A 10,950-nucleotide genomic window follows, 5' to 3' on the forward strand; every position below is an offset into this window, starting at 1 on the left:
TTATTTGTGTGTTTTCCTTAAGTGCATCTGCCCAAGGAAATGAACTTGAATTCAAATGCTCGACGGATTGGTTTTTTCCACACTTTCTTTTCAATTTTGGCTGAGGTTTATTCTTTGGTCTGTTAGTATTGGTATCAACGGAGCACCGAAATGATTCAGTAGAGGTCAAGATGCATGAAGAATCTTTACATAGATCATAGACAGCTCCACAACTTCCTTGTTCATTTGCAGTGTTTCCATTTTTATTCACTGAACTTGTGTGTCAAATCTCATCACTGCAGGTTGTTTGACTAAAAACAATTTACACCTGTATTTAGATTCAGCTGAGGTCCTAAAAATTAATCTCTGATTTTTAGTCCAACCGTAATTCTTTCAAAATTATCTTAGAGGATTTATTTGGTTAGTATGTGCAAAAAATTATGTAATGTCTTTTACTCACCTTTACTCAAATCTTGTCCTTTCTGCTATGTGTTATAAGTGTTCTTTCTAGCTTTCCATTATAGTTTCATTAAGAGATATATGGCCTTTTAGTAAGACAACATTGTCTGACAGAAGTTGCTTAAATTTACATGTCAGAGGAAAAAACATTTAACAATTATTTATCATTTCATGTTGCTTCTATATGCCGCTTTTCCTTATATTTGATGACTTTACCTTTGATGTTATGTAAGTGTACCTAAGTGCTAAATATCAAACATTTCTTTTTCTCCAATAGACAGGACAAACAATCTTTGTTGCTGTAACATGGACACCCACAGAAGAAGGGAAAGTCAGAGAACTGGTAACTTTCGTTATTAATGGCATTGTAAAGCATCAAGCTGTGCTCCTGGGTGCTGCTGAGCAGCCTCTGAAGAAAAAAAAGGTGCGTGTTTATTATGTGTCTTTGTTCTATTACTTTGGCATAACTAACACAGTTATTGTCTTTATTAGTAGAAAATTTAGTGAAGGAGAATTAAAAATCGATTAAATTATTCTGCCTGTGAGAATGCCCATTGTCTTCAAATTTTTTCAGTTGAGTTGGAAAGTAGATGCTAGTGCATTACAGCTTAGAGAATAAAATTAAAACATGACCAAAAATCTGTTTTCAAGCCTGGAAATAACTCACGGTGAATTTTGGACTACGTGTTCTTTTTATAGTATTTTTAGGCTTTGAATGAATGCACTGGTAATATTCACTTTTACACATAAAAGTATTTAGAAAGTCCGCATGCTAACTTTTATTTATGGTTCTTTTTTCAGAGGAGTCTTTGGGATACTATAAAAAAGAAAAACTCTTCAGAAACATCTGCTTCAGTAAAAATTAGGAAAAGTAATTCAAATGTTAAAGATGTTAATAAAACATTTGAAGTCTCCCAGCAGGTGGATAGACTTAGAAGCCCACTTCAGCCATGTGAAAATCAGAACACAATGCAAAATAGTATGTCCCCAGGAAATAACTCTCTTGTTGACTCAGAAAATAAGTTGCCTGTATCGCCTATTGCACCAATACTAGAGGAACTTCATAATACTGTTTGCACGCCACTTGCAATGAGAAGATCTACTACATTCTTGGATATTGCTGCCACTGTAAATGAGAAGTTATTGCCTGAAATAGACAGCTATAATGTCAAGAAATTTGTTAATGAGCACAATGAGTTAAAATCTGAAGTCATGTACAGTTCTACTGGATTAGCACAACTGCCAATTTCAAACAATGACGTAACTCTTAATTGTACGCTCTCGCCAGTTTGTACCCCAGAACACTTGGCATCTGTACCTGTTTTAAGTACAAGGAGAATTTTAAGTCCCGATTCTTTTGTAAATAACAGTTATCAAGTGGATATAAATACAACTGAGCAACCTGTTCCAATTCTGTCACCTGATCAGTTTGTGAAAAACAGCTTGTCAGATCACCAATCAAAGACTCCTGAACTTGAGGCAGCTTTAATATCATCTGCTACAGAGACTTATGTTGTGAAGAAGTTCCTACCCTCAAAATGGAAAAAAAAAGGAGACGTAGAGACAAAAACACACGTTCGTATAGAACAGAACTTAAATGAAGTCTTTGAGATGCATAATGTAGAATCACAGGTACTTCATAATGACAAGCCCAAAGAAAATCACTTCAATTTTTATTCTACAGAGGAACTTCAGACTCGCAATTCTCGGAGAGAGCAACCAAAAAAGCGCCCAGTTCTTTCTGCCACTGTCATAAAAACTAAGAGTGGTGTCACTGAAGAAAAAAGAACGGAAACCTGCCAGCCAAAATCTAAAAAATGCCTTAGTAAAGCAATAATTGAAAGTGCTAATGTGGTGCCTGTACATACAAAAGCAGAAATATCTAAACAGCTTCCAGTTATAGGCCCCATTTCAGCTGAAAGTAAGTGTCACAGTGACAAAGTAAATTCGTCGTCTTCTACTGGATCAACTTCTTTGTGTCTTAAGAGGAAAAGTGAAATATATGTAGAAAATAAAGTTACAGCTCCGGTGTATGTGGAAGAAGTGGAAAGAAAAAGAACTTGTACAGCTAGTGTGGACAGTAAAACACATACTATGAGACTGCCAGGCTTCAAACCCACAAACCGAGAGAGAGCAGGGCAGAGAAAGAAAGCTGGTGAGCAGTATTTCCTTCATTTACCGCTTTCTGAAAGATGCATTTGGTCATTAAGTTTTTGTATAACAAACTGAACTGCCTAGCAAGAGTCAGGAATATTTCATATCTCTCAAATGTGGGCCTTTGCAATTTTATCTGCATTTTAAAAATGTGAAAACTAGGTCAGAATTTTGGTTCTGTATTTGGCTTCAAAGTTACTTTATTCTTTTGTAAATCTTGTTAATGACAGTAACAGGAAAAGTATCTGACAGTTCTCAATCAAAGCCCTTGTTGTGTAATTCAAATTTACTAGAAACTTAACTGCACAAGATTTGTCATGTGTACACTTACCATTGCAAGTACCCCTTTGCTGATGTCATGTAGTTCCCAAGTCTCATTGACTCTGCTTGCTTTTTACTGTCTATAAGTTGTTGCCTTGTGGAGATCTTTCTGGCTTTGTAGTTTGCCAACACTTTGTTACTTAAAGATCAGAAGTTGACTTCTTGTATTTTGGGTTTTCTGAATGTTCTGTTCCCAAATATGTTCCGGAATACAAAAAGAATGAATGTCGGTACCTGTAGTTAGAAGTTCGAGAGAGGTTCTCCTGCCTCTCTGCTCTGCCCTGGTGAGACCACATTTGCAATATTGTGTCCAGTTCTGGGCCCCTCTGTTCAAGAAGGACAGGGAACTGCTTGAAAGAGTCTGGTGCAGAGCCACAAAGATGACTGAGGGAGTGGAGCTTCTCCCTTATGAGGAGCGGCTGAGGGAGCTGGGTCTCTTTAGCTTGGAGAAGAGGAGACTGAGGGATGACCTCATTAATGTTTATAAATTTGTAAAGGGCGAGTGTCAGGAGGAAGGAGCCAGGCTCTTCTCAGTGACAGCCAGTGACAGGGCAATGGGTGCAAGCTGGAGCATAGGAGGCTCAATCTGAACATGAGAAAAAAACTTTTTTACTGTAATGTAAGGGCTGCAGAGCACTGGAACAGGCTGCCCAGAGAGGTTGTGGAGTCTCCTTCTCTGGAGACATTCAAAACCCACCTGAATGTGTTCCTGTGTGACCTAGTCTAGGTGATCCTGCTCTGGCAGGGGGGTTGGACTGGATGAGCTTTTGAGATCCCTTTCAAGTCCTAATATTCTGTGATTCTGTGATACTCTTAACTATTTTTCCCTTTTAATTGTAGTCAAACTGATTTGCATAACTTTTTCCTTCAACAGGAGATTATTGGTATTTTTTTATGGATTAGTGGGGAATTACTCTAGTTCCATGCTTTGTAAGTGATATGAACCTTAATACGTTAACTTTCACTGGCATAATTGTTGTTGCTGTTTGTGTTAATGCTAGGTTCTTCACTTCAGAAAGCATCTAAAACTCCCAACAGAAGTGGAAAACTCATCCCTGGGTTGGCCCAGTCTTTCCTGACGTTTGTGAAACCGCTGAAAACAGGTAGGCAGCCTAACCAGGTGTTTTACTAAACAGTATACACTGAACTGAAGGTCACAATTACTGTACTGCTGGGGATTCGTGAGACCCAACTGGTTAGCGTTGAGATGAAATAGAAGATTGTACCTACAATGAATCAGTATCTAGTAGAAAAATAGATGTAACCTTTCATGTTCTGTTTTGACTGTTCATGAGAAAATTGGTTCCAACACGTGGCCAGCTGAAGGTAAATGTTACTTTCCTCTGGTTTTGCCTGCAAGTATAAAAGTTGCATTACAGATATATTCTCAGCAGGCTGATGGTTATCAGTGAAATGCCTCTTCATGTCTGATAACATGTTAATACAATAACAGAATACCTAAGAAGAGAGAACTTCTTACCAAATGATACTAGTTTTGCAGAACTAATAATACTAAGTTGATCTGATCAGAAAAATACATTTATAAAATGGTTCTTTCTGGATGTAATCCAGCTCAACTTGGTTTTGCCTCAAGATGTGCATTGCAAATGGCCTGAGTTCTAGAAATCTGGTCTTTGTTCTAGTGCTTAATAACTTCATCCCTATTTTGTGGATGAAATTGATTTAACGGTGGTTGATCTGCAAGTCACTGAAGATTCTGCCAAGCCCCTTTTTTTCTGCTATTTGCTATTCTGCTAAGTGGAGTGTCAAATGTTAATCCTTTCCACAATGAAATGTATGTTAGTTATCAAACACTTCAACATCTGCAGAGACTGACTTTTGGGATTTTTGTTTAAGTCATCCCTAGGCACCCAATGCCTTTTGCTGCTAAAAACATGTTTTATGATGAACGCTGGAAGGAGAAGCAGCAACGAGGTTTCACCTGGTGGTTAAATTTTGTACTTACCCCTGATGACTTCAGTGTAAAAACAAACACCTCGCAAGGTAAGAGTACGAGAATTTTCACTTTCTTTCAATGTTCTTAATTATTATATAAAGTATTTTATTAATATTAATGAACAGCAGTACTAGCTTAACACTAGTCCCAGCTTGTCACTTTAGTGTGTGTAACGTTAAGCACTTAGGTAAGAGTCAATTTTTGGTTTTTAAGTTTTACATATCACCCTTGTTTCCCTTTTCAGCCTTTGACTTGAAACTGTGGTAATCATAAACCAAATACTTGGGAATGTGTTTCAGTTGCAGTTATGCTAGAAAACATGGAATATGCTAAACGAAAAGTAGTTATCACATTGGAGATGGTACTGGCCATCCCAGCAGAATTTTACAACTATCTAACCCTTTTCAGAGTCATATTTTCTCATTGTGGTGAGTGTGGATGGCACACTTGCTTATGCCAAGCACAGTATACCACACACCTGAATGGGGAGTGAGCTCTACAGCAAGAAATACACACTGGAACGTGTAGCTGTAGCACTCCTCAGCAGGTGTTGAGTGGAGAATCCCCGTCTGCTGAAAAACATTGTAGCTGTTACTTTACTAAAATGATGGTAACATACTTTTTCCTCATTCTAAAATGTTGAAGATGATACAATTGATCTTAAAACTGAACTTCTAGCACTGCTCACTTATGAAATAATGTTGTTATATTAAATGTATGACTAATACTCATGTTGCTGACTATGTGTGTTGGGTGCAACAGCTGATAAGCTTCCTGAGGGATAAAATCATCAGTCCGAAGGAAATATAACAAAATGTGAACTTAGAGAGGAAAAAAAAAAAAATTAGGTGTGCAAAGCTACCTTTATTTGATATCTAAATGTATACTTCTTGTGTGTGTTTAAACAGTAAATGCAGCTGCTCTTATCTTGGGAGGAGAGAACCATCATAAAACCAGTGTTCCTAAAGCACCAACGAAAGATGAAGCATCTCTCAAAGCTTATACGGCTCATCGTAAGCTGAATAAGTTACGACGTGATGCTTGCCATTTGTTCACCTCTGAAACAATGGTTAAAGCTATTAAAAAGCTGGAACTTGAGATTGAAACTAGACGTTTGCTTGTTCGTAGAGACAGACACCTCTGGAAAGATTTGGGTAAGCATACTAAAACTTTGCATCCTCTCCTTTCTTGTAAGTGGAATAAGGAGTATTCACATGCTAAATTGATTTAATCTAATGTCAGTTGATAGAAAATTTTGCTATAACATGAAGTGTCTGCTTGGTGTAATATTACAAGGTGCTCTTTTGCAGGAGAGAGGCAGAAAGTCCTTAACTGGCTTTTATCTTACAACCCTTTGTGGCTGCGTATCGGTCTGGAGGTGAGTGCAGAATTTATGGTCTATAATCAAAGTTTAAATGACATCTACCTTTTTTTTTAGTAGGGTATGTTTCAGAATTTCAGTAATGTGTGTTATTAAAAAAAACCCTCATAGTTTTTAAGGTAATTTTTAATGGTCCTTCTTTTTTCCCTCCTTTCATATTAGACTATTTATGGAGAACTGATAGCTTTGGAGAGTAACAGCGATGTTACGGGTTTAGCAGTATTTATCCTTAATCGCTTGCTTTGGAACCCTGACATTGCAGCTGAATACAGACATCCCACTGTGCCTCACCTTTACCGAGAAGGTAACTGCTACTTCCAAAAAAAGGTTATTTTTAGCACTTAATTTTTGAACTATCACTTAAAAAGTTCTATCTTTTTAGGTCATGAAGAAGCTTTGTCAAAATTCACACTGAAAAAGTTGCTGTTGTTAGTTTGTTTTCTGGATAGTGCCAAACAGTCCAGAATGATTGACCATGACCCTTGTCTCTTTTGTAAAGATGCCGAGTTCAAGGTAAGAGATGTGATTTGATGTCTCCCTTCAAGATTGTCTTAAGACTCAATGTAATTTTTAATTTTTTTTTAATAAATCCAACTATGTACTTTTAACAAGTCTTGGCTAAGCAGTTTTTTACATGAACATTCTCAACACATCATTTCACAGTTGTGTAAAGGCATTGCCAAGAAAATGTTGAGGTGTTGATCCTGTAGGAAGGACTCCGCTATCTTGTGTTACCTGGCTTCTCTCTCTAAAGCTAAGCTTCTGTTTTACTTCAAAATATAGCTCTAGCATACTGCAGCTGATCTTAAACTGCAAGTCAGTTTGGGTTTTTCTGTTATCTTACTATGCAACATCTGTCATACAAAGGCTTTGGTTAACAAACAGGTTATGCTCAAATAAAATCACTTCTCTTGGGTTTGTACTATCTAGAAAGACAGACTGAGGAAAAAGTATTCCTGAGTTGGTGGTGCTTTCAATAATGTGGTAGCCAGGTAGGATGAAAAATTAAAGCTGTGTGAATGGGCTAAAAATAAAGTTTTAAAAATTACCATTTTAAGAATTAGGCAAGGAAATATGGAATACAATTTGTTGGTCAAGGGTTGAAAATTGTATTCTGTTTGACCAGTATTACAGTGTTGAGATTATATTTCTATTTTGTTTTGTTTTCTTTTAGGCTAGCAAAGACATTCTGCTCGCGTTTTCTCGGAACTTCCTGAGTGGTGAAGGTGACCTTTCACGCCATCTTGGTTTCTTAGGACTACCTGTCAGTCATGTTCAAACTCCGCTTGATGAATTTGACTTTGCTGTAACAAATCTGGCTGTGGACTTACAATGTGGCGTTCGTCTTGTGTGCGTTGATACAAAATTATTTTGAGCTATTAATTTCCTTTTATATAATACTCACTATGAGCTTAGCTAAATCATTATACTGTGAAATTCCCTTTTAGGAGAACAATGGAACTTCTCACCAAAAACTGGAATCTTTCAAAACAACTGAGAGTTCCTGCTCTAAGTCGTCTACAGAAAATGCATAATGTGGACATTGTTCTTAATGTCCTTAAAGAGCAAGGAATTAACTTGAAAGATGAAAATGGTAAGACCTACAAATCAAGGTTATTCTAAGAGCATCAGAGGACTAATTCCTTGCTCTAATTCCTTGTTTTATTTTATAGGTACTTCAATTGACTCCAGGGATATTGTGGATAGACACAGAGAACGAACATTAGCACTCCTGTGGAAAATTGTTTTTGCCTTTCAGGTATTATTCAATTACTTATTTTGTTTGTTTGTTTTTTACCAGTTATAAATGAGGAATAATGAAAACACCAGTCTCTCAGGAATATTTGTTGTCTGTGAAAGCCTCTACTAATCGAACTTTAGACTATGAAATTATCTGCTTTGTACATTCAAAGTGTCATGCAAACTTTACCGAAATCTGCTAACTGTTCCCTTACAATACTGTTTAGATAATGTTTTATCTGTGCTCTTTCTTATATACATTCATATGAAATTTTGGAGGAAACTTAACTTTTTATTTTATGCTCTATGCCAACAGAATTGATAATTAAAAGTAAAATAACGTTGGTCTCAAAATGCTGGAAGGCTTAACTCTGAAAAGGACGTTTTTGAGGTTACACCAATCGACAACTACAGACTAAGCTCTGAAGCTATAGCTCTTCTACTTTTTTCTATTTGTCTGCCACAGTCAATTTGGAGAAACATTATTGAAATAAGAATGAAAATTTCTTAGGCATTACTGCAATGACATTTCAAATTCACTGGAAAAAAATGGTAGAGGAAGCAAAAATAGTTTTCTTAAGACTGTTTTAAGAGTTAACTGAGTTGGATAGTCTTTTTGACTATAAGTATCCAACTGACAAATCCAGTTGGAAAGAACATAAAATGTGAGAGGTAAAATAAGGTGCAAGTTGACATGGAATTTCACCACTAAGTAGTCAGGAATGTAAGTACAATTAACTATATCTAAAGCAAGAATTTCAAAGACTAGTGCCACAGAGCTATCAGAGAGCCAGAAGAACATAATAAAAATCAAATATAACTATTTTCTTTTGCTAACTGCTTTTACAGTATTGAGTAGTTGCCCTCCCCTAGTTAGTTCTCCTGATGCATGTATCACAGCTGCATTGCTTTTGATTAAATAAATAATTTCAGTGAGCAGTGGCTTTATCCAAGCCCTGTGTACATGCTACTTGTTCTCCAGATCTTCTCACACTATCACATCACTAGCTCAAGTCCTCTCAGAATCCCTTACGTGAGGAGAAGTGGTACATGGACTCAGCAGAAATGCAGATGAGACTCAGAAATTGTTTTCTCTAAAAGTATGGTGAAATTGCACAGGCTGTTTCAGGGAACTTCTCTGCTTCTCCTAACTATTCACTAATTAATTAACTGTTTAACACAGAACAGTGGGAGTGTGGGTTTATTATCTTCTATCTGAAGCAGATTGGTAGTGGACAGTGCCATCTATGCTAGTAAGTCCAGATTATCCACTACTGATTCAGTGTGGCAGGTACTGCGAAGTAGCGAGAGTAATTTCTCTTGAAAGTGCCCTATCTAAAGCTTGTGCATCTAGCTGCTACAATGTGTGATGTGTTAAACAGATGTTGACATAAATAATTTTTTTTCCCCTAATAGGTGGATGTTTTTCTTAATGTGGAACAGTTAAAAGAAGAAATTGAGCTTTTAAAGAATGCACACAAAAGAAAAAGACAATTGGGTGCTCTCAAGACTTTTACAACACATTGTAGAGTACAAGAAGGTAATAGTAGCAACTCCTCACCTCAGTGTTACAAGGAAAATGTGAAGCTGCTGATGGCATGGGTGAATGCTGTTTGTGGATTTTACAATATCAAGGTAAATAGTTTTGGTTACATTTCAACAAATATATCCTTTGCTTTCATAAGAATAGTTATTCTTTACAGAGGACATTTCAACTACCAAAATATGTAGTAGCAGCCAATGGGAATTAGTTTTAAATACCCTTCTGGACTTAGTTATTTCAAATCAGATTAAACAGTCTTTCTGTGATTTTTTTAGCTGCAGCTCTCTTTTTAAAGAAATTTTGAGCAGAAGGATATCTCCTTCCAGTTATTCTTAGGCATAAAAATGCCTTTTAAAAATATAACATTTTTGCTGGAATATGGGGAGGTTTGAGTCTTTTTAATGTGCATTCATCCTGCAAGTATTTGTGCATAAAATTTTCACCATTTATAGGAACTTTGAGAATTAAACTAATGTTTGGGCTAAAGGAGATTCTTCCTCTTAAAGATGCTTGTTTAGAATGGACGTGTTTGTTCCTTCCAAGAAGAGAAGCCTTGTTCAGAAACTTGTCTCTGGTCAAAATACAGTCACACCTGCTATTTTTTCTGAAGGACAAGATAGAGCACTTAAGACTGATGCAAATTCAGAGCTTATTTCTGCACTGTATACCTAGTGTAAAGGTATCTATAGAAGTTTCTCAAAGGAAACTAGAAAGATTGCTTTCTTTTATGCTTCTTAAATGTTTCCCTTGGAGATTCACTGTATAGCGATTCATACATTTGTTTCTGGTTTCTCACAGCTTTGTCACTGTACAGTGAAAGATCAAAGGAAGCACCAGTTTCATAAATATTTTTGTTCAAATACATTTGCACTTGGTCACTTTCAAAGGTACAAGATAACAGATTCTATATTCAGCTTATACCAACTAACCAGTAACAGAAATTGAAGGAACTTCTATTCTATTTAACAGGTGGAAAATTTCACAGTGTGTTTCTCAGATGGTAGAGTATTATGTCATTTGATTCATCATTATCATCCATGTTATGTGCCTTTGGAAGCTGTGTGCCAACGTACAACTCAAACAGTAGAACGCTCAAGAACTTATGCAGTGGGACTAAACTCTTCCTCCTCTTCAGAGTCTGATACTTCTCTAAATGTTATAGAAGGAATATTTGACCAAAGTAAGTTTTATTTTATGCACTGAAAATCATGTTAAATCTATTTCTCTTATGCACAATTTGATGTGATAAATATTTTCTCTTTGCAAAGCTGTAACTGCTTCAGACCTATACAAGGAACTCTTGGAAAATGAAAGGAAAAACTTCCAGCTGATCAATAACGCAGTTGCTGACCTAGGTGGAATACCTGCAATGATTCATCACTCAGACATGTCAAGTACAATTCCTGATGAGAAAGT

The 10,950-nt window shown here is 36.5% G+C and overlaps 1 protein-coding gene across 1 annotated transcript; it reads left to right on the forward strand.

Moving 5' to 3' along the window:
• Positions 1–715: 715 nt before the first annotated feature.
• LOC104540237 (abnormal spindle-like microcephaly-associated protein homolog) lies at positions 716–10,946 on the forward strand (the record flags this gene model as incomplete). The annotated part of the gene is made up of 14 exons (XM_010183988.1): positions 716–862; positions 1,240–2,593; positions 3,915–4,016; positions 4,771–4,917; positions 5,779–6,024; positions 6,181–6,248; positions 6,414–6,555; positions 6,634–6,764; positions 7,426–7,601; positions 7,700–7,864; positions 7,944–8,010; positions 9,408–9,626; positions 10,504–10,714; positions 10,803–10,946. Coding segments are annotated over 14 exons (3,319 nt in total), but the record flags the coding sequence as incomplete, so codon positions are not given.
• Between the last annotated feature and the right edge of the window lie 4 nt (positions 10,947–10,950).

Source organism: Mesitornis unicolor, unplaced genomic scaffold, assembly GCF_000695765.1.
Source record: "Mesitornis unicolor isolate BGI_N332 unplaced genomic scaffold, ASM69576v1 scaffold49394, whole genome shotgun sequence".
In the NCBI taxonomy this organism is placed as follows: domain Eukaryota; kingdom Metazoa; phylum Chordata; class Aves; order Mesitornithiformes; family Mesitornithidae; genus Mesitornis; species Mesitornis unicolor.